At 43.8% G+C, this 23,543-nt stretch overlaps 5 protein-coding genes across 5 annotated transcripts; all 5 read left to right on the top strand.

Annotated features, from left to right (window-relative positions):
• The first annotated feature begins 445 nt into the window (after window positions 1-445).
• LOC139207660 (protocadherin beta-15-like) lies at window positions 446-2,878 on the top strand. The gene has a single exon (XM_070837396.1). It carries the CDS (start codon window positions 446-448, stop codon window positions 2,876-2,878), a length of 2,433 nt encoding a protein of 810 aa, XP_070693497.1.
• A 1,223-nt stretch (window positions 2,879-4,101) lies between these two features.
• LOC139207661 (protocadherin beta-16-like) lies at window positions 4,102-6,534 on the top strand. Its single transcript, XM_070837397.1, has one exon. The coding sequence runs from the start codon at window positions 4,102-4,104 to the stop codon at window positions 6,532-6,534; it is 2,433 nt and encodes an 810-aa protein (XP_070693498.1).
• Window positions 6,535-7,756: 1,222 nt separating this feature from the next.
• LOC139207662 (protocadherin beta-16-like) lies at window positions 7,757-11,427 on the top strand. Its single transcript, XM_070837398.1, has 2 exons — window positions 7,757-10,150; window positions 11,389-11,427. Exons 1-2 carry the CDS (start codon window positions 7,757-7,759, stop codon window positions 11,425-11,427), a joined length of 2,433 nt encoding a protein of 810 aa, XP_070693499.1.
• A 257-nt stretch (window positions 11,428-11,684) lies between these two features.
• On the top strand, window positions 11,685-14,051 carry LOC139207667 (protocadherin gamma-A11-like). Its single transcript, XM_070837406.1, has one exon. It carries the CDS (start codon window positions 11,685-11,687, stop codon window positions 14,049-14,051), a length of 2,367 nt encoding a protein of 788 aa, XP_070693507.1.
• Window positions 14,052-20,884: 6,833 nt separating this feature from the next.
• On the top strand, window positions 20,885-23,318 carry LOC139207668 (protocadherin gamma-A11-like). The gene has a single exon (XM_070837408.1). The coding sequence runs from the start codon at window positions 20,919-20,921 to the stop codon at window positions 23,316-23,318; it is 2,400 nt and encodes a 799-aa protein (XP_070693509.1). The 5' UTR covers window positions 20,885-20,918.
• Window positions 23,319-23,543: the final 225 nt, after the last annotated feature.

Here is a 23,543-nt window from a genome sequence, read left to right on the forward strand (position 1 = left end):
TGTTGTCTTACTATTATCACAGTGAAGTGAATGACTTTAGGAGGAGACACAGTCCTCTGTATAACGTGACAGCACAGAGCACTAACATATCTCTGAACTGAGAAAATGTAAAAACATAATGGCGCTTCAGTACTTTTTGGAACACTTTATTGAATTCATCTGTTTTCAGACATCAAGGCCAAACTATCTGATGATGTGTTAAGTGAATCTGCATGTTTTGTAAAAGTGTTATATTTCATTTTTACTCAAGGTGTCACTATAGACCAGCAAAGAGTCAAACGTTCAGCCTGCTTTGCACACCACCCAGTATTGGGATGGACCACCCTTGTGTTCTGTATAGACTTAAGCACAGACGACAAAGGCTGGGAAGACACATATATTGACCGAATACCGTGTTTTTAATGCTTGAAGCTACCGTGTTTTACTTGTCCAGTGCTGTCTGAAGATGATGAATAGACGGCGCGTTCTTCAAAGCTACGGCTTTGTCTTTTTCTTTGTTGTGGTGCACTACGCACACGGAGACCTGAGCTACTCTGTACAGGAGGAGCTCAAGCGCGGATCTGTTATTGGAAATATCGCCAAGGATCTCGGGCTGGGGGTGGGCAGACTGTCTGCTCGCAAAGCTCGTGTTGACATGGAGGGAAACGACCGGCAGTATTGTGGGATTAATCTTCGAAGCGGGGATTTGTTCGTTGCAGAAAGAATAGACCGGGAGGAGCATTGCGGAGAAAAGCCCTCTTGTGTTCTCAAATTCGACCTGCTGTTAGAGAATCCATTGGAGTTACACCGGTTGTCCCTGCAGGTGCAGGACGTAAACGACAATGCACCAATTTTCCCGAAGGATATCATAAAGCTGGAAATCACAGAATCAGCTGACAAAGGAGCGAGGTATCGCATTAATGCTGCACAAGATGCAGATATAGGCAAGAACTCAGTCGAAAGCTACGTTTTGCAGCAAAACCCCCACTTTGTGTTCAGTATTCAGACGACAAGCGCTGGCAGAAAATATGGTGATTTGGTTTTAGAGAAGGAGTTAGACCGAGAGGAGCAGCAGGAAATGAAATTGTTGCTGACAGCAGTGGATGGAGGCTCTCCTCAGAGGTCCGGGACTGTAGTCATACACGTCATTGTTCTTGATGCTAATGATAACGCCCCAGTGTTTACTGAGGCCGTTTATACAGCAACATTACCGGAAAACTCTCCCGTGAAAACCTCAGTTATCACTGTAAGTGCATCGGACGTAGACGAAGGGATCAATGGAGAGGTTACCTATGAATTTAGCCGAATCTCTGATAAATCACAAAAGCTTTTCTCATTAGATGAGAAAACTGGAGAAATCAGCGTGACAGGTGACATAGATTATGAGGAGGGGTCGAAATATGAAGTGTTTGTTGAGGCCAAAGATGGTTATGGCCTCTCTTCAGAAGCAAAAGTGATCATTGATGTTACTGATATAAATGACAATGCCCCAGTGATATATCTGAAGTCTCTGACTAACCCCATACCTGAGAACGTGTCACCTGGTACAGAGGTGGGCATCATTAACGTGCAGGACAGAGACTCTGAGAGTAACAGACAGGTCCGCTGCTCCATTCAGCAAAACGTCCCTTTTAAGTTGGTTCCTTCCATTAAAAACTATTATTCTCTGGTGACCACAGGACAACTGGACCGTGAACTAGTGTCTGATTACAACATTACAATCAGCGCCACTGACGAGGGCTCTCCACCTCTGTCCTCCTCTAAAAGTGTCCAGTTATCTGTAGCAGACATCAACGACAACCCGCCTGTGTTTGAGGAACAGTCGTACAGCGCATATGTGAGTGAAAACAACAAAGCTGGCTCCACTTTATGTTCCGTTGCTGCTCGAGACCCCGACTGGAGACAAAACGGCACAGTGATTTATTCTCTGTTAGCCGGTGAGGTGCAGGGCGCCCCGGTGTCCTCCTATGTGTCTGTTAACGGAGACACGGGGGTGATCCACGCTGTGAGGTCGTTTGATTACGAACAGTTGAGGAGTTTTAAAGTCCAGGTGATGGCCAGAGACAACGGTTCTCCTCCGCTGAGCAGCAACGTGACCGTCAGCGTCTTCATATCGGACGTGAATGACAACTCTCCTCAGATCCTGTACCCCACCCCGGAGGGCAACTCCTTCATGACCGAGCTGGTCCCCAAAGCTGCACACGGAGGCTCTCTGGTGTCCAAAGTGATCGCGGTGGACGCGGACTCCGGACAGAACGCCTGGCTGTCCTATCATATAGTGAAATCCACTGATCCGGGACTTTTCACCATTGGTGTCCACAGCGGAGAGATCAGGACACAGCGGGACATTTCTGAGTCTGACAGCATGAAACAGAACCTGATTGTGGCAGTGAAAGATAACGGACAGCCCTCTCTGTCTGCCACCTGCTCCATGTATCTCCTTATTTCTGATAACTTGGCTGAGGTGCCGGAGCTGAAGGACATTTCTTATGATGAGAAGAACTCCAAGCTGACCTCATACCTGATTATCGCTCTGGTGTCCGTGTCCACGTTTTTTCTGACCTTCATCATCATCATCCTGGGTGTGAGGTTTTGTCGCAGGAGAAAGCCCAGACTGTTGTTTGATGGAGCAGTAGCCATCCCCAGCGCTTATCTCCCTCCTAATTACGCAGATGTTGACGGCACAGGAACTTTACGCAGCGCTTATAATTATGACGCCTACCTGACAACAGGGTCAAGAACCAGTGACTTTAAGTTCGTGTCATCTTACAATGACAACACGCTGCCTGCTGACCAGACTCTGAGGAAAAGTCCTACTGACTTTGCTGAGGTGTTTGGAGATTGTGATGCTTCTCCTGAGGTAGGCAAACGTCTCATATTATTTCTCTCCGACTTCTAAGTCTTCTCTGATGAGACATTCTTCAGCTTTGCTGTCAGTATTGGATACTGAATTGGCCTCACAACATGTTTTTTTGTAATTAGAACGGGGAAAGTGAAATTTGACAGGTCTAATGTTTGCAGTACCTGGCGGCCAAAGTTTGCGCACGAGGGTTTGTTTGGTCTCATATGACAACATGGCTGTTTTAATATAAAATACCTGGCAAATGGCTTTTTTTTAACCAATCAAAGCTTTCTGTTCTGGTGCAGACCAGCTGAAAAACTGTTTAAGGATCCACTCGAAGGGTGTTGAGGTCAGCTTCCTTTCCTGTCTACCATACATTCATGTTCATTATTCCAATGCTTTTAAATCTTTGGATAGCTACTCAAAAATATTCAGTCTCTTCTGTGTTTTGTCGTGGTCCACATGTCTGTGTGAAGTTGCTCTCGTTCCTTGAAGAAAACTTTAGATTTTCACTCGGCGTTTCTCTGTCCATGGTGCTGAACGCAGTTTTAGCTCCAGCTGCATTTTTTAGATCCAGTTCACCTGGCAAATCATTACTGCCTATTCGGTCACTGTTTCACTGTTCGTGTATATTAAATTTGACCTATTTTGCTTTCATATTATTTATTCTTTCTTTGATTTATTTTCCATTCTACTGTTATATTAACCTCAATCATATTTTATGTATCAAATTGTTGGATTCTTTTCTGGATCCAGGCATCTATAAATGTCATCCTTTTCACCTCCGTTTTCCATGTTGTTAGTGGAATAACATATAGCCACGTTACGTTATTGTGTAGAACACATTATTTCTGGTTTGAATGATTTATCTTTTTCTCTTTTTTACTATAAATGAGATGGAATAAATATATCACTCTGTCTGTAGTTGTAGTAAATCCTTTCTACGTGGTGGCATAACAGTTATTTTAGGATTCACAAGTTTGTCTGTAAAGATTTGTCTTTTAGTTCCGTTTAAAGAAAACCACACATTGTAGTGTTATACCTCAAAAAGTACTCAAGGTGTCAGTGTGCACTAATATACGAGATTGCACGTTCTCTCCCCACCCATTTATGTCGACACACTGAAAGCCAGTTTCCAGTAGTGTGCAGCATTGGACTAAAACCGCTTGGTATTACGAGTGCAATGTGACGATTTTTTAATATCCAAGGAATTCACGAATACATCGTTGTTATATTTTGATTCAAACTCGAATATCAGTTGTTTTGTTCTCGCAGTAACAATGGGATACGGTAGAATTGCGCTGCACTGTTGCGGCCTTGCTTTTCTTTTCCTCGTCCTCCACCCCGTCCAGGGAGACGTGAGCTACTCTGTTCCGGAGGAGATGAAACGTGGATCTGTGATAGGAAATATCGCAAAGGATCTGGGACTTGATTTGGGCAGACTGTCCGCTCGCAAGGCTCGTATTGATACTGAAGATAACAGTGTGAAGTACTGCGGTGTGAATCTCAGTACCGGAGACTTGATTGTGCAAGAGAGGATTGACAGAGAAGGGCTTTGTGCGAAAAAGGCATCGTGTGTTCTGAAACAGGAACTAGTCCTGGAAAATCCTTTAGAACTGCACCGTATTAGTATCCGAGTTCAAGATATTAATGATAATTCACCACAATTTAAAGAGGAGGCGCTTAAGATTGAAATCCAAGAATCGGCGGACAAAGGTGCTCGTTTTCTGTTGGATGAGGCACACGATGGAGACATCGGAGAAAATGCTGTTCAGGGCTACTCACTTCAGCAGAATGATCATTTCAAGCTAAATATAAACACTAAAGCAGGTGGACGAAAATATGGCGAATTGTTTTTAGACAAAGAATTAGACAGAGAGGACAAACAAGAGATGATGTTATTGCTTACCGCATTTGATGGAGGCTCTCCTCAGAGATCAGGTACTGTAGTCATACACGTCACTGTACTGGATGCTAATGATAACGTACCAGTGTTCAGCCAGGCCGTTTATAAAGCCAGTCTGCCTGAAAACTCTCCTCTGGATACATTAGTGATCACAGTGAGTGCAGCTGATGCAGACGAAGGTTTGAATAGCGAAATAACTTATGGATTTGATCATGTTTCAGATGAAAGTAGCAACGTGTTTTCTTTACACCCTAAAACAGGTGACGTGAGAGTAGCTGGATCTATTGATTATGAGAAAGAATCGTCATATGAAATGCAGATTAGTGCCAAAGATGGTCTCGGATTGGCTTCATACGCGACGTTAATTATTGAAATCACTGATATAAATGACAACGCCCCAGTGATATATCTGAAGTCTGTGACTAACCCCATACCTGAGAACGTGTCACCTGGTACAGAGGTGGGCATCATTAACGTGCAGGACAGAGACTCTGAGAGTAACAGACAGGTCCGCTGCTCCATTCAGCAAAACGTCCCTTTTAAGTTGGTTCCTTCCATTAAAAACTATTATTCTCTGGTGACCACAGGACAACTGGACCGTGAACTAGTGTCTGATTACAACATTACGATCAGCGCCACTGACGAGGGCTCTCCACCTCTGTCCTCCTCTAAAAGTGTCCAGTTATCTGTAGCAGACATCAACGACAACCCGCCTGTGTTTGAGGAACAGTCGTACAGCGCATATGTGAGTGAAAACAACAAAGCTGGCTCCACTTTATGTTCCGTTGCTGCTCGAGACCCCGACTGGAGACAAAACGGCACAGTGATTTATTCTCTGTTAGCCGGTGAGGTGCAGGGCGCCCCGGTGTCCTCCTATGTGTCTGTTAACGGAGACACGGGGGTGATCCACGCTGTGAGGTCGTTTGATTACGAACAGTTGAGGAGTTTTAAAGTCCAGGTGATGGCCAGAGACAACGGTTCTCCTCCGCTGAGCAGCAACGTGACCGTCAGCGTCTTCATATCGGACGTGAATGACAACTCTCCTCAGATCCTGTACCCCACCCCGGAGGGCAACTCCTTCATGACCGAGCTGGTCCCCAAAGCTGCACACGGAGGCTCTCTGGTGTCCAAAGTGATCGCGGTGGACGCGGACTCCGGACAGAACGCCTGGCTGTCCTATCATATAGTGAAATCCACTGATCCGGGACTTTTCACCATTGGTGTCCACAGCGGAGAGATCAGGACACAGCGGGACATTTCTGAGTCTGACAGCATGAAACAGAACCTGATTGTGGCAGTGAAAGATAACGGACAGCCCTCTCTGTCTGCCACCTGCTCCATGTATCTCCTTATTTCTGATAACTTGGCTGAGGTGCCGGAGCTGAAGGACATTTCTTATGATGAGAAGAACTCCAAGCTGACCTCATACCTGATTATCGCTCTGGTGTCCGTGTCCACGTTTTTTCTGACCTTCATCATCATCATCCTGGGTGTGAGGTTTTGTCGCAGGAGAAAGCCCAGACTGTTGTTTGATGGAGCAGTAGCCATCCCCAGCGCTTATCTCCCTCCTAATTACGCAGATGTTGACGGCACAGGAACTTTACGCAGCGCTTATAATTATGACGCCTACCTGACAACAGGGTCAAGAACCAGTGACTTTAAGTTCGTGTCATCTTACAATGACAACACGCTGCCTGCTGACCAGACTCTGAGGAAAAGTCCTACTGACTTTGCTGAGGTGTTTGGAGATTGTGATGCTTCTCCTGAGGTAGGCAAACGTCTCATATTATTTCTCTCCGACTTCTAAGTCTTCTCTGATGAGACATTCTTCAGCTTTGCTGTCAGTATTGGATACTGAATTGGCCTCACAACATGTTTTTTTGTAATTAGAACGGGGAAAGTGAAATTTGACAGGTCTAATGTTTGCAGTACCTGGCGGCCAAAGTTTGCGCATGAGGGTTTGTTTGGTCTCATATGACAACATGGCTGTTTTAATATAAAATATCTTGCAAATGGCTTTTTTTAACCAATCAAAGCTTTCTGTTCTGGTGCAGACCAGCTGAAAAGCTGTTTAAGGATCCACTGGAAGGGTGTTGAGGTCAACCTCCTTTCCTTTCTACCTTACATTCATGTTCATTATTCCAATGCTGTTAAATCTTTGGATAGCTACTCAAAAATATTCAGTCTCTTCTGTGTTTTGTCGTGGTCCACATGTCTGTGTGAAGTTGCTCTCGTTCCCTGAAGAAAACTTTAGATTTTCACTCGGCGTTTCTCTGTCCATGGTGCTGAAAGCAGTTTTAGCTCCAGCTGCATTTTTTAGATCCAGTTCACCTGGCAAATCATTACTGCCTATTCGGTCACTGTTTCACTGTTCGTGTATATTAAATTTGACCTATTTTGCTTTCATATTATTTATTCTTTCTTTGATTTATTTTCCATTCTACTGTTATATTAACCTCAATCATATTTTATGTATCAAATTGTTGGATTCTTTTCTGGATCCAGGCATCTATAAATGTCATCCCTTTCACCTCCGTTTTCCATGTTGTTAGTGGAATAACATATAGCCACGTTACGTTATTGTGTAGAACACATTATTTCTGGTTTGAATGATTTATCTTTTTCTCTTTTTTACTATAAATGAGATGGAATAAATATGTCAGTCTGTCTGTAGTTGTAGTAAATCCTTTCTACGTGGTGGCATAACAGTTATTTTAGGATTCACAAGTTTGTCTGTAAAGATTTGTCTTTTAGTTCCGTTTAAAGAAAACCACACATTGTAGTGTTATACCTCAAAAAGTACTCAAGGTGTCAGTGTGCACTAATATACGAGATTGCACGTTCTCTCCCCACCCATTTATGTCGACACACTGAAAGCCAGTTTCCAGTAGTGTGCAGCATTGGACTAAAACCGCTTGGTATTACGAGTGCAATGTGACGATTTTTGAATATCCAAGGAATTCACGAATACATCGTTGTTATATTTTGCTTCAAACTCGAATATCAGTTGTTTTGTTCTTGCAGTAACAATGGGATACAGTAGAATTGCGCTGCACTGTTGCGGCCTTGCTTTTCTTTTCCTCGTCCTCCACCCCGTCCAGGGAGACGTGAGCTACTCTGTTCCGGAGGAGATGAAACGTGGATCTGTGATAGGAAATATCGCAAAGGATCTGGGACTTGATTTGGGCAGACTGTCCGCTCGCAAGGCTCGTATTGATACTGAAGATAACAGTGTGAAGTACTGCGGTGTGAATCTCAGTACCGGAGACTTGATTGTGCAAGAGAGGATTGACAGAGAAGGGCTTTGTGCGAAAAAGGCATCGTGTGTTCTGAAACAGGAACTAGTCCTGGAAAATCCTTTAGAACTGCACCGTATTAGTATCCGAGTTCAAGATATTAATGATAATTCACCACAATTTAAAGAGGAGGCGCTTAAGATTGAAATTCGTGAATCGGCGGATAAAGGTGCTCGTTTTCTGTTGGATGAGGCACACGATGGAGACATCGGAGAAAATGCTGTTCAGGGCTACTCACTTCAGCAGAATGATCATTTCAAACTAAATATAAACACTAAAGCAGGTGGACGAAAATATGGCGAACTGGTTTTAGACAAAGAATTAGACAGAGAGGACAAACAAGAGATGATGTTATTGCTTACCGCATTTGATGGAGGCTCTCCTCAGAGATCAGGTACTGTAGTCATACACGTCACTGTACTGGATGCTAATGATAACGTACCAGTGTTCAGCCAGGCCGTTTATAAAGCCAGTCTGCCTGAAAACTCTCCTCTGGATACATTAGTGATCACAGTGAGTGCAGCTGATGCAGACGAAGGTTTGAATAGCGAAATAACTTATGGATTTGATCATGTTTCAGATGAAAGTAGCAACGTGTTTTCTTTACACCCTAAAACAGGTGAAGTGAGAGTAGCTGGATCTATTGATTATGAGAAAGAATCGTCATATGAAATGCAGATTAGTGCCAAAGATGGTCTCGGATTGGCTTCATACGCGACGTTAATTATTGAAATCACTGATGTAAATGACAACGCCCCAGTGATATATCTGAAGTCTGTGACTAACCCCATACCTGAGAACGTGTCACCTGGTACAGAGGTGGGCATCATTAACGTGCAGGACAGAGACTCTGAGAGTAACAGACAGGTCCGCTGCTCCATTCAGCAAAACGTCCCTTTTAAGTTGGTTCCTTCCATTAAAAACTATTATTCTCTGGTGACCACAGGACAACTGGACCGTGAACTAGTGTCTGATTACAACATTACAATCAGCGCCACTGACGAGGGCTCTCCACCTCTGTCCTCCTCTAAAAGTGTCCAGTTATCTGTAGCAGACATCAACGACAACCCGCCTGTGTTTGAGGAACAGTCGTACAGCGCATATGTGAGTGAAAACAACAAAGCTGGCTCCACTTTATGTTCCGTTGCTGCTCGAGACCCCGACTGGAGACAAAACGGCACAGTGATTTATTCTCTGTTAGCCGGTGAGGTGCAGGGCGCCCCGGTGTCCTCCTATGTGTCTGTTAACGGAGACACGGGGGTGATCCACGCTGTGAGGTCGTTTGATTACGAACAGTTGAGGAGTTTTAAAGTCCAGGTGATGGCCAGAGACAACGGTTCTCCTCCGCTGAGCAGCAACGTGACCGTCAGCGTCTTCATATCGGACGTGAATGACAACTCTCCTCAGATCCTGTACCCCACCCCGGAGGGCAACTCCTTCATGACCGAGCTGGTCCCCAAAGCTGCACACGGAGGCTCTCTGGTGTCCAAAGTGATCGCGGTGGACGCGGACTCCGGACAGAACGCCTGGCTGTCCTATCATATAGTGAAATCCACTGATCCGGGACTTTTCACCATTGGTGTCCACAGCGGAGAGATCAGGACACAGCGGGACATTTCTGAGTCTGACAGCATGAAACAGAACCTGATTGTGGCAGTGAAAGATAACGGACAGCCCTCTCTGTCTGCCACCTGCTCCATGTATCTCCTTATTTCTGATAACTTGGCTGAGGTGCCGGAGCTGAAGGACATTTCTTATGATGAGAAGAACTCCAAGCTGACCTCATACCTGATTATCGCTCTGGTGTCCGTGTCCACGTTTTTTCTGACCTTCATCATCATCATCCTGGGTGTGAGGTTTTGTCGCAGGAGAAAGCCCAGACTGTTGTTTGATGGAGCAGTAGCCATCCCCAGCGCTTATCTCCCTCCTAATTACGCAGATGTTGACGGCACAGGAACTTTACGCAGCGCTTACAATTATGACGCCTACCTGACAACAGGGTCAAGAACCAGTGACTTTAAGTTCGTGTCATCTTACAATGACAACACACTGCCTGCTGACCAGACTCTGAGGAAAAGTCCCACTGACTTTGCTGAGGTGTTTGGAGATTGTGATGCTTCTCCTGAGGTAGGAACAACCAAAAACAATGGCTCTGTTATCTTTATCACAATGCCTTCTTCAGAGATGTCTTTTGGACGTGATAGTTTGGTCTTTAAAACGTCATACAAAACGAAGCAATTGCTGGAAGGAAGTTAATAGAACATTAACATGTTTTGACATAGTGAGGAGAAAGTTTTTTTTCAGAATATTGACAAAATCTGATTGCTGCATAATTTAATACTAAGTTTGGGGGAGGATATCTGACAAAGAATTTTTAGGGCATTCTTCTTATGTTTGATAAATGTAGACCGTGTGGCATCACTTAAAGCTTTGTTACTTCTTTCTCACATGCCTTAACATACACTGTTGCCCATAAAGTTGGAATAAAATGTTTTTTACCTCCTCTCATGACAATGTGATTTATTCTTGATAAATAAAGTGTATATCTTCTCAACTTTATTGATCAAACTCTTCCAAACATATCACAGTGAAACTTAAACCACAATTAACCTTTGCAAACTGTGTATTCAGGCTTTAACAAAATTGGGGGTATTGAACAATTATTCCAACTTTATGGGCAACAGTGTATATACAGATATTGATGAAATAGGTTAATCAGTCAGTCAGTTATTCTCTGCTCCAGTTGACATCAGGGACTCTTTTCAGGCCTTGGCTCTTGGGTCTGGAGGAATTTTAGTGGAAGCTATCTCATGGGTTGGATCTAAATCTCTTATGAATGTAAATTATCATTGGGCAACTGCCTAAATCTATCTATCTATCTATCTATCTATCTGTCTATCTATCTGTCTGTCTGCCTGTCTGTCTGTCTGTCAGCGCTTTCATTGGCATGGCTGCATGTAACACAACGATGCTAAAGCATATTAATACAAACTGCTCTCTCTCTGTCTCACACACATATTATTGTTCCAGTGAGTTCTGATTACATGGACTGATCCTTTTCAAGACATTCCTCTTTTTTTAGGGTTTGATGCATTCTATATATTTTTTTACGCTTTTCAATAGATATGATTTGTTTGGTTTTATCAGTATCTGTCAACATTTGTCTATCACTGTCAATCTTTTCTCATTTCATTCCGTTGGAGACAAGCTGTGATGTTTCAGATTAATGAGTGCAATTTATCTGTAAATATCACAACTCTTTTCTCACACAAACGGCTTTTGTAGTGTTATGACAGTGCATGCAGCTGTAAATCAATTAATATCTATTCCTCTATTCCACAATGCCTCTTGTACTTAAACAACAGAGATTATCCTACTTCTGCTACTACTACTACTACTACTAAGAGTAGTTGTACATATAGTCTGTCCTTTCTTTATCGCACTCATGGTGTCGCCATTCACCAGTCTACGTGAATCATTTCCACTCCACCCTCCAGTGTATTGACCAATAAAAGGGTTTTTTGTTCAGTTGCTGTTGGCAGTCGGGTACACCCAGAGTAACTGTGGATTGCTGTCACTTTTCTTGTGACTGAGCTGTATATTTCTTATTGAATTTGGAATCTAAACGAGGATATTGTTCGGTCACAAACGCTTTGCCATCATGGGGCTGAAACCGAGCTGCTTCGTTTTCTTTCTAATGTGGCAAGCCGCGAATGGAGACGTGAGCTATTCCTTTCAGGAGGAAATGAAGCGTGGATCTCTCATTGGGAACATAGCGAAGGATCTTAACCTGGACCCCAGTAAACTGTCTGCCAGAAATGCCCGCGTTGATGCCGCAGGGAATCGCAAACGTTACTGTGACATCAGTGTGAGTAGTGGAGATTTGGTTGTTGCCGACAGGATTGACCGAGAGGAGCTTTGTGGAGAAAAGCTGTCGTGTGTAATCAAACGCGATCTTGTGTTGGAGAATCCTCTGGAACTGCATCCTTTCAGTCTTCACATTCAAGATGTTAATGATAACTCACCACTATTTAATGAAGAATCGATCAATTTTGAAATTCGAGAGTCTGCAGGCAGGGGAGCTCGTTTTGTGATAGAGGAGGCGCACGATGCGGATGTAGGACAGAATTCAGTTCAGCAGTACCGCATTGAAAAGAATGACAATTTTATTTTGGCTGCTAATGGAAACACAATAGAGCTTGTTCTTGATAAAGAGCTTGATAGAGAAAAGCAAAAAGGGATCAATTTGCTCCTCACAGCTTTAGATGGAGGCTCTCCTCAGAGATCAGGTACTGTAGTTATACACGTCACTGTACTGGATGCTAATGATAACACCCCAGTGTTCAGCCAGGCCGTTTATAAAGCCAGTCTGCCTGAAAACTCTCCTTTAGACACTGTTGTGGTCACAGTGAGCGCTACTGATGCAGATGAGGGAGTCAATGGAGATGTGACGTATGACTTTGGACATGTTTCAGAGGATGTGAAGAAGATATTTAGTATCGATCGTAAAAATGGCAAAATAAAAATTAATGGTGTGATTGACTTTGAAACCGTTACAACATATGACTTGCGAATTAAAGCAAAGGATGGTTTAGGATTGTCGTCATACACAAAGGTAACTGTTGATGTCACCGATGTCAATGACAACATACCTATAATTTATGTAAAATCTCTGTCAAATCCAGTACCTGAGAACGTGTCACCTGGTACAGAGGTGGGCATCATTAACGTGCAGGATGCCGATTCTGATAATAACCAACAGGTCCGCTGCTCCATTCAGCAAAACGTCCCTTTTAAGTTGGTTCCTTCCATTAAAAACTATTATTCTCTGGTGACCACAGGACAACTGGATCGTGAACTAGTGTCTGATTACAACATTACAATCAGCGCCACTGACGAGGGCTCTCCACCTCTGTCCTCCTCTAAAAGTGTCCAGTTATCTGTAGCAGACATCAACGACAACCCGCCTGTGTTTGAGGAACAGTCGTACAGCGCATATGTGAGTGAAAACAACAAAGCTGGCTCCACTTTATGTTCCGTTGCTGCTCGAGACCCCGACTGGAGACAAAACGGCACAGTGATTTATTCTCTGTTAGCCGGTGAGGTGCAGGGCGCCCCGGTGTCCTCCTATGTGTCTGTTAACGGAGACACGGGGGTGATCCACGCTGTGAGGTCGTTTGATTACGAACAGTTGAGGAGTTTTAAAGTCCAGGTGATGGCCAGAGACAACGGTTCTCCTCCGCTGAGCAGCAACGTGACCGTCAGTGTCTTCATATCAGACGTGAACGACAACTCTCCTCAGATCCTGTACCCCACCCCGGAGGGCAACTCCTTCATGACCGAGCTGGTCCCCAAAGCTGCACACGGAGGCTCTCTGGTGTCCAAAGTGATCGCGGTGGACGCGGACTCCGGACAGAACGCCTGGCTGTCCTATCATATAGTGAAATCCACTGATCCGGGACTTTTCACTATTGGTGTCCACAGCGGAGAGATCAGGACACAGCGGGACATTTCTGAGTCTGACAGCATGAAACAGAACCTGATTGTGGCAGTGAAAGATAACGGACAGCCCTCTCTGTCTGCCACCTGCTCCATGTATCTCCTTATTTCTGATAACTTGGCTGAGGTGCCGGAGCTGAAGGACATTTCTTATGATGAGAAGAACTCCAAGCTGACCTCATACCTGATTATCGCTCTGGTGTCCGTGTCCACGTTTTTTCTGACCTTCATCATCATCATCCTGGGTGTGAGGTTTTGTCGCAGGAGAAAGCCCAGACTGTTGTTTGATGGAGCAGTAGCCATCCCCAGCGCTTATCTCCCTCCTAATTACGCAGATGTTGACGGCACAGGAACTTTACGCAGCGCTTACAATTATGACGCCTACCTGACAACAGGGTCAAGAACCAGTGACTTTAAGTTCGTGTCATCTTACAATGACAACACGCTGCCTGCTGACCAGACTCTGAGGAAAAGTCCCACTGACTTTGCTGAGGTGTTTGGAGAATTGGATGAGTCCTCACAGGTATGAATACCGTAAGCAGCATCGGAATTTATTCATAAAAATTTGTTTAAGCAAAGATGCATTATGCTCACACGTTTGGGGTTCATTTTCACAGTCCACTATTTTTTCTAAAATAATTCACAAAAGTTACACTATGACCACTCTTGGTCCTAAAACTGTTTTGAAACTGTTCTTAGTTGTGTTCGGCTATTTCAATTGTTCTTGTTTGACTTGTTGATTGAACACAGCTGAAAGTTTGTAAATTTTGCCAAAACACTTCATTTGCAATGGGGGTTGGATAATTTTGAGTGCAACTATACATCTTGATAGAAACATGCAGTCTGTGGTGTGAATGAGTCTCAGTCATCAGCTTAGAGATATAGACAGTGGATGAATAATTAGATTTCTCCTGCAATCACATGGTCATTGTTAAAGAGCAGATAATGTGGCCACAGAAGTCATTTACAGTGGATGACTTTGTGTCTGAATATTTCTGGTGTCGTATCTTCTCTGATGATGATGATGTGCAGTTGATGAAAGGAAACTTCCGCTGACAATGACTTAGTGAATAAAATAGGTTTATTGCAAAAAGGTCAGTTGTCTAACAGGCACCATGGAAGCCTGGGAAGACATTTAGCCAATTGTAGGAACAGACAGCGTAACCCTCAGCCAAATCTGCAGTGTCTCTGTCCCCGTCTTCCTCGAGCCACCTCTCTGGTCACTTCTTTATACCCATTTGACCATCCATCCCAACATCTGGTTTTCATCCATATAACAGTTCTATTCTTTGTTTTAGGGGTACAAGATATATTAGAAGGACACCATCCCCCAGTATCTAGTGAGGGGGAGCAAAGGTCAGATCTCCCCTGCCTAGGTCAAGCAGTTCCCAGTTCTCCAGATAATCGATCACAGATCAGAAACATACAAACAATGGCCAATACTACATCATATGCCCTAAAGGCACATACCAAACACTACATACTTATTTATACTCACTAAAGGCACATATCAGACACTACACTGGCAACTATAGTGATCTATAGTCCCATTAAATATGTTACTATATGGTATCGAAAAGCCAGATATATTTATTTCACAGGTTGGATGAACCCAGTGGTTCTCAAACTTTTTCAAGCCAAGGAACCTTAAACTTACACAAATTAAACCGCAGACCCTTATCTGATAAGATGTTGTCCCAGGGTCCCCCATCCCAACTCAGACCTTTGGGCAAACTAGTGATTTTACTACGAAGGCTCTTTATCACATTTTGGCTGTCTGTTGGTTGTGTGTGTTCTTGAGTGGATGCTCACTGTCAGACTGTTTCATGTATCTCTTTTGTGACTTTCTGGGAGGCGATGTTTTTCCATCTCTAAGAAGAAAGACATTTCTGTGAGGTTTAGGCTGGGCCCTATATCCGCTTCTCTATATGTGGTGGAGTAAGATGAATTAACTGCAATAATTCTAAACCATCAGAACATTTGTAGATTGCCAGTGTTATGTAACTTTGTAGTTGTATAATAGTGACAAAGTCGTGATAAGTGTTTCCCAGCAGCCAGTTTTCTGACTTTTTGATGTGTTGCATTGAGTTTTCTCTTAATTGTTTTCAGTTCTTTGTCATAAGATATAGTGATAAAACATATTGTTTGTTAGTCAGAATTCAAACAGATTTGCAGTTTATTTTCCATTTCAGATCTCAATTCATGTCTCTTACTCTTTCTGGAACTTGAATAATTTAACTTTTGTCGGTGCAAGTTGAAGCTGATTGTAAGATGTCAGGCTAAGTGGGAGCAAAGACAGACCTTCTTTCTACAAGACCGAGTTCCAAATTGTTGATGTCAGGATTTCCAGAGCCTACAGACACAAGTCACGTGCATTTAAAGTAAGTTATTTATTACAATACATTGATTTAAATTATGGCTGTATCTTTAAGTAAGACTGCAGCAAATAAGAAAATTTAAAACAAAAATCAAATAATCCACCCAATGTGTGGTGGAATAAAGAGGGGATTTCTATGGGGGGGGTACTTTCTTAATCACACTGTAGACAATATTATTCAGTATACTAAACTTGTACAGCTCTGTGATATGATGATAACGGTGACAAAGATTTGGTGTGATTCGGGCGGCTGTGGCTCAGTGGTAGAGTGGGTTGTCCCTCAATCAGAAGGTCGGGGGTTCGATCCCCAGCTCCTATGGGTCAACATGTCGAAGTGTCCTTGAGCAAGACACTGAACCCCAACTTGCTCCTGAAGCATGGCTTCAGAGTGTGAATGAGTATGAAAGAATAGTCTCCTCCAAATTACATTTCTCCTGTATGATTGATGGGTGAATGAGGATGTCATGTAAAGCGCTTTGAGTAGTTGAAATAACTAGAAAGGCGCTATACAAATACAGACCATTTACCATTCTAATATCAACTCCAAACATGCATGGATGCTTTTGATACAGCAATACCAGCTCCCTGGAGTTCTGCCACTGCCACAATACATTTAGACTGCAAGCTTAACTTTAAAGAAGGTACATGTTCAGTAGCACATATACATGTTCCTGTGTCCTAAATACCAACTCAGCCTAACACAAGCAAATTCATAGCAAAACAAAACAAAATAACACAAAACTGTTCAGTTCAGGGTTCCACGCTTTCTGATGTATCATCATGGTTGTTTTGACCACAACCTTTCAGTTTTTCATAGCCTGTTTTACCAGACCACATACAGTGGAGTTGGACTGAAACCTGGTCTACTCCTTGCAAGAGTGCTGAGTTTGATCATTTAAAGAGAACTTGAGCTCATTTACAAGACTTGTTTAGTGTGTAGCTTGCTAATATGGTGCACGCTGTGTTAAGACCTTGATGTAAGCCTGTCTTTGATGCATTGAACTAAGTGCATACACTGTGGTACTTGTTGCAAGGGGTCTCCTGGTTTTTTTTTTGACTGATGGTGGGTGACAGGAGGTGCAAATGTTGTAAACACTATGATAAATGTACTGTTTGTTTTATTTAGAGGCATAGTGGACAAGGTTGTGAATGCTACAACCATTTTAACCAGTGTAATTGTTGAACTTAACTCACGGTGTCGCCATACACCAGCCTCACGACGGTTTCATTCCTCTATCCTGTCTGTACAGTCTTGTACGCCCATTGACCGATCTAGATAAAGGCACAAACACGCTGAATTGCTGTTGCTAGTCGTGTTATGTGGTCTAACTGTGTTTATTGCGTGGATTCTTTGCCGTCTTAGGAGCTCATCTTTCACTATGGATACAAAAACGACCGCGTTTCACCAGTGCAGCTTCTATTTCCTGCTTCTTTTTGTGCGTGCCGCATATGGAGACATGAGCTATTCTTTTCCCGAGGAGATGAAACGAGGATCAGTTATTGGAAACATGGCCAAGGATCTCGGGCTGGAGACGCTCGCTCTCTCTAACAGAAGAGCCCGCATTGACACCGACGGGTCTGACAAACGTTACTGTGACATCAACCTGAATACCGGAGAAGTGATTGTTGCCGACAGGATTGACAGAGAGGGGCTTTGTGGAGAAAAGGCTTCGTGCATGCTAAAGCATGAGCTTGTTCTGGAGAATCCTCTTGAGCTCCATCGTATTAGTCTTCACATCCAAGATATTAATGATAACTCGCCACAATTTAAGGAGGAACTGATCAATTTAGAAATTCAGGAGTCTGCAGTCAAGGGAGCTCGTTTTGTGATAGAGGAGGCGCACGATGCGGATATAGGACAGAATTCAGTTCAGCGATACAGCCTAAAAAAGAATGCTAATTTCATTTTGGCTGCTAATGGAAACACAATAGAGCTTGTTCTTGATAAAGAGCTTGATCGTGAAAAACAACACGGAATTGATTTGCTCCTCACAGCTTTAGATGGAGGCTCTCCTCAGAGATCAGGTACTGTAGTCATACACGTCACTGTACTGGATGCTAATGATAACACCCCAGTGTTCAGCCAGGCCGTTTATAAAGCCAGTCTGCCTGAAAACTCTCCCTTAGACACTGTTGTGGTCACAGTGAGCGCTACTGATGCAGACGAGGGAGTGAATGGAGATGTATCTTATGAATTTGGACATATTACTGAAGACGTGAAGAAGATATTTAGTATCGACCGTAAATCGGGTGAGATACGAATAATTGGCACTGTGGACTATGAAACTACCACATCATTTGAAATACGCGTTAAAGCAAAGGATGGATTAGGGCTATCATCTTATGCTAAGGTGATTATTTCTGTCACTGATGTGAATGACAACCCCCCTGTAGTCAACCTGAAGTCTGTGACTAACCCCATACCTGAGAACGTGTCACCTGGTACAGAGGTGGGCATCATTAACGTGCAGGACAGAGACTCTGAGAGTAACAGACAGGTCCGCTGCTCCATTCAGCAAAACGTCCCTTTTAAGTTGGTTCCTTCCATTAAAAACTATTATTCTCTGGTGACCACAGGACAACTGGACCGTGAACTAGTGTCTGATTACAACATTACAATCAGTGCCACTGACGAGGGCTCTCCACCTCTGTCCTCCTCTAAAAGTGTCCAGTTATCTGTAGCAGACATCAACGACAACCCGCCTGTGTTTGAGGAACAGTCGTACAGCGCATATGTGAGTGAAAACAACAAAGCTGGCTCCACTTTATGTTCCGTTGCTGCTCGAGACCCCGACTGGAGACAAAACGGCACAGTGATTTATTCTCTGTTAGCCGGTGAGGTGCAGGGCGCCCCGGTGTCCTCCTATGTGTCTGTTAACGGAGACACGGGGGTGATCCACGCTGTGAGGTCGTTTGATTACGAACAGTTGAGGAGTTTTAAAGTCCAGGTGATGGCCAGAGACAACGGTTCTCCTCCGCTGAGCAGCAACGTGACCGTCAGCGTCTTCATATCGGACGTGAACGACAACTCTCCTCAGATCCTGTACCCCACCCCGGAGGGCAACTCCTTCATGACCGAGCTGGTCCCCAAAGCTGCACACGGAGGCTCTCTGGTGTCCAAAGTGATCGCGGTGGACGCGGACTCCGGACAGAACGCCTGGCTGTCCTATCATATAGTGAAATCCACTGATCCGGGACTTTTCACCATTGGTGTCCACAGCGGAGAGATCAGGACACAGCGGGACATTTCTGAGTCTGACAGCATGAAACAGAACCTGATTGTGGCAGTGAAAGATAACGGACAGCCCTCTCTGTCTGCCACCTGCTCCATGTATCTCCTTATTTCTGATAACTTGGCTGAGGTGCCGGAGCTGAAGGACATTTCTTATGATGAGAAGAACTCCAAGCTGACCTCATACCTGATTATCGCTCTGGTGTCCGTGTCCACGTTTTTTCTGACCTTCATCATCATCATCCTGGGTGTGAGGTTTTGTCGCAGGAGAAAGCCCAGACTGTTGTTTGATGGAGCAGTAGCCATCCCCAGCGCTTATCTCCCTCCTAATTACGCAGATGTTGACGGCACAGGAACTTTACGCAGCGCTTATAATTATGACGCCTACCTGACAACAGGGTCAAGAACCAGTGACTTTAAGTTCGTGTCATCTTACAATGACAACACGCTGCCTGCTGACCAGACTCTGAGGAAAAGTCCTACTGACTTTGCTGAGGTGTTTGGAGATTGTGATGCTTCTCCTGAGGTAGGCAAACGTCTCATATTATTTCTCTCCGACTTCTAAGTAACCTCTGATGAGACATTCCTCAGCTTTGCTGTCAGTATTAGATACTAAATTGGCCTCACAAGATGTTTTTTTTGTAATTAGAACGGGGAAAGTGAAATTTGACGGGTCTAATGTTTGCAGTACCTGGCGGCCAAAGTTTGCGCATGAGGGTTTGTTTGGTCTCATATGACAACATGGCTGTTTTAATATAAAATATCTGGCAAATGGCTTTTTTTTAACCAATCAAAGCTTTCTGTTCTGGTGCAGACCAGCTGAAAAGCTGTTTAAGGATCCACTGGAAGGGTGTTGAGGTCAACCTCCTTTCCTTTCTACCATACATTCATGTTCATTATTCCAATGCTGTTAAATCTTTGGATAGCTACTCAAAAATATTCAGTCTCTTCAGTGTTTTGTCGTGGTCCACATGTCTGTGTGAAGTTGCTCTCGTTCCCTGAAGAAAACTTTAGATTTTCACTCGGCGTTTCTCTGTCCATGGTGCTGAAAGCAGTTTTAGCTCCAGCTGCATTTTTTAGATCCAGTTCACCTGGCAAATCATTACTGCCTATTCGGTCACTGTTTCACTGTTCGTGTATTTTAAATTTTACCTATTTTGCTTTCATATTATTTATTCTTTCTTTGATTTATTTTCCATTCTACTGTTATATTAACCTCAATCATATTTTATGTATCAAATTGTTGGATTCTTTTCTGGATCCAGGCATCTATAAATGTCATCCCTTTCACCTCCGTTTTCCATGTTGTTAGTGGAATAACATATAGCCACGTTACGTTATTGTGTAGAACACATTATTTCTGGTTTGAATGATTTATCTTTTTCTCTTTTTTACTATAAATGAGATGGAATAAATATGTCACTGTCTGTAGTTGTAGTAAATCCTTTCTACATGGTGGCATAACAGTTATTTTAGGATTCACAAGTTTGTCTGTAAAGATTTGTCTTTTAGTTCCGTTTAAAGAAAACCACACATTGTAGTGTTATACCTCAAAAAGTACTCAAGGTGTCAGTGTGCACTAATATACGAGATTGCACGTTCTCTCCCCACCCATTTATGTCGACACACTGAAAGCCAGTTTCCAGTAGTGTGCAGCATTGGACTAAAACCGCTTGGTATTACGAGTGCAATGTGACGATTTTTGAATATCCAAGGAATTCACGAATACATCGTTGATATATTTTGCTTCAAACTCGAATATCAGTAGTTTTGTTCTCGCAGTAACAATGGGATACAGTAGAATTGCGCTGCACTGTTGCGGCCTTGCTTTTCTTTTCCTCGTCCTCCACCCCGTCCAGGGAGACGTGAGCTACTCTGTTCCGGAGGAGATGAAACGTGGATCTGTGATAGGAAATATCGCAAAGGATCTGGGACTTGATTTGGGCAGACTGTCCGCTCGCAAGGCTCGTATTGATACTGAAGACGGCAACGGTCAATTCTGCAGCGTAAACCTCAACACTGGAGACTTGATTGTGCAAGAGAGGATTGACAGAGAAGGGCTTTGTGCGAAAAAGGCATCGTGTGTTCTGAAACAGGAACTAGTCCTGGAAAATCCTTTAGAACTGCACCGTATTAGTATCCGAGTTCAAGATATTAATGATAATTCACCACAATTTAAAGAGGAGTCACTTAAGATTGAAGTCCAGGAATTGGCGGTCAAAGGTGCGCATTTACTTCTTGTAGAGGCACACGATGGAGACATCGGAGAAAATGCTGTTCAGGGCTACTCACTTCAGAAGAATGATCATTTCAAACTAAATATAAACACTAAAGCAGGTGGACGAAAATACTGTGAATTGGTTTTAGACAAAGAATTAGACAGAGAGGACAAACAAGAGATGATGTTATTGCTTACCGCATTTGATGGAGGCTCTCCTCAGAGATCAGGTACTGTAGTCATACACGTCACTGTACTGGATGCTAATGATAACGTACCAGTGTTCAGCCAGGCCGTTTATAAAGCCAGTCTGCCTGAAAACTCTCCTCTGGATACATTAGTGATCACAGTGAGTGCAGCTGATGCAGACGAAGGTTTGAATAGCGAAATAACTTATGGATTTGATCATGTTTCAGATGAAAATAGCAACGTGTTTTCTTTACACCCTAAAACAGGTGAAGTGAGAGTAGCTGGATCTATTGATTATGAGAAAATCCCATCCTATGAGATGCAGATCAGTGCAAAAGATGGTCTGGGATTAGTTTCATATGCAACGTTAATTATTGACATTACTGATGTAAATGACAACGCCCCAGTGATATATCTGAAGTCTGTGACTAACCCCATACCTGAGAACGTGTCACCTGGTACAGAGGTGGGCATCATTAACGTGCAGGACAGAGACTCTGAGAGTAACAGACAGGTCCGCTGCTCCATTCAGCAAAACGTCCCTTTTAAGTTGGTTCCTTCCATTAAAAACTATTATTCTCTGGTGACCACAGGACAACTGGACCGTGAACTAGTGTCTGATTACAACATTACAATCAGCGCCACTGACGAGGGCTCTCCACCTCTGTCCTCCTCTAAAAGTGTCCAGTTATCTGTAGCAGACATCAACGACAACCCGCCTGTGTTTGAGGAACAGTCGTACAGCGCATATGTGAGTGAAAACAACAAAGCTGGCTCCACTTTATGTTCCGTTGCTGCTCGAGACCCCGACTGGAGACAAAACGGCACAGTGATTTATTCTCTGTTAGCCGGTGAGGTGCAGGGCGCCCCGGTGTCCTCCTATGTGTCTGTTAACGGAGACACGGGGGTGATCCACGCTGTGAGGTCGTTTGATTACGAACAGTTGAGGAGTTTTAAAGTCCAGGTGATGGCCAGAGACAACGGTTCTCCTCCGCTGAGCAGCAACGTGACCGTCAGCGTCTTCATATCGGACGTGAATGACAACTCTCCTCAGATCCTGTACCCCACCCCGGAGGGCAACTCCTTCATGACCGAGCTGGTCCCCAAAGCTGCACACGGAGGCTCTCTGGTGTCCAAAGTGATCGCGGTGGACGCGGACTCCGGACAGAACGCCTGGCTGTCCTATCATATAGTGAAATCCACTGATCCGGGACTTTTCACCATTGGTGTCCACAGCGGAGAGATCAGGACACAGCGGGACATTTCTGAGTCTGACAGCATGAAACAGAACCTGATTGTGGCAGTGAAAGATAACGGACAGCCCTCTCTGTCTGCCACCTGCTCCATGTATCTCCTTATTTCTGATAACTTGGCTGAGGTGCCGGAGCTGAAGGACATTTCTTATGATGAGAAGAACTCCAAGCTGACCTCATACCTGATTATCGCTCTGGTGTCCGTGTCCACGTTTTTTCTGACCTTCATCATCATCATCCTGGGTGTGAGGTTTTGTCGCAGGAGAAAGCCCAGACTGTTGTTTGATGGAGCAGTAGCCATCCCCAGCGCTTATCTCCCTCCTAATTACGCAGATGTTGACGGCACAGGAACTTTACGCAGCGCTTATAATTATGACGCCTACCTGACAACAGGGTCAAGAACCAGTGACTTTAAGTTCGTGTCATCTTACAATGACAACACGCTGCCTGCTGACCAGACTCTGAGGAAAAGTCCCACTGACTTTGCTGAGGTGTTTGGAGAATTGGATGAGTCCTCACAGGTATGAATACCGTAAGCAGCATCGGAATTTATTCATAAAAATTTGTTGAAGCAAAGATGCATTATGCTCAAACGTTTGGGGTTCATTTTCACAGTCCACTATTTTTTCTAAAATAATTCACAAAAGTTACACTGTGACCACTCTTGGTCCTAAAACTGTTTTGAAACTGTTCTTAGTTGTGTTCAGCTATTTCTATTGTTCTTGTTTGACTTGTTGATTGAACACAGCTGA

Source organism: Pempheris klunzingeri, chromosome 9, assembly GCF_042242105.1.
Source record: "Pempheris klunzingeri isolate RE-2024b chromosome 9, fPemKlu1.hap1, whole genome shotgun sequence".
Taxonomy (NCBI): domain Eukaryota; kingdom Metazoa; phylum Chordata; class Actinopteri; order Acropomatiformes; family Pempheridae; genus Pempheris; species Pempheris klunzingeri.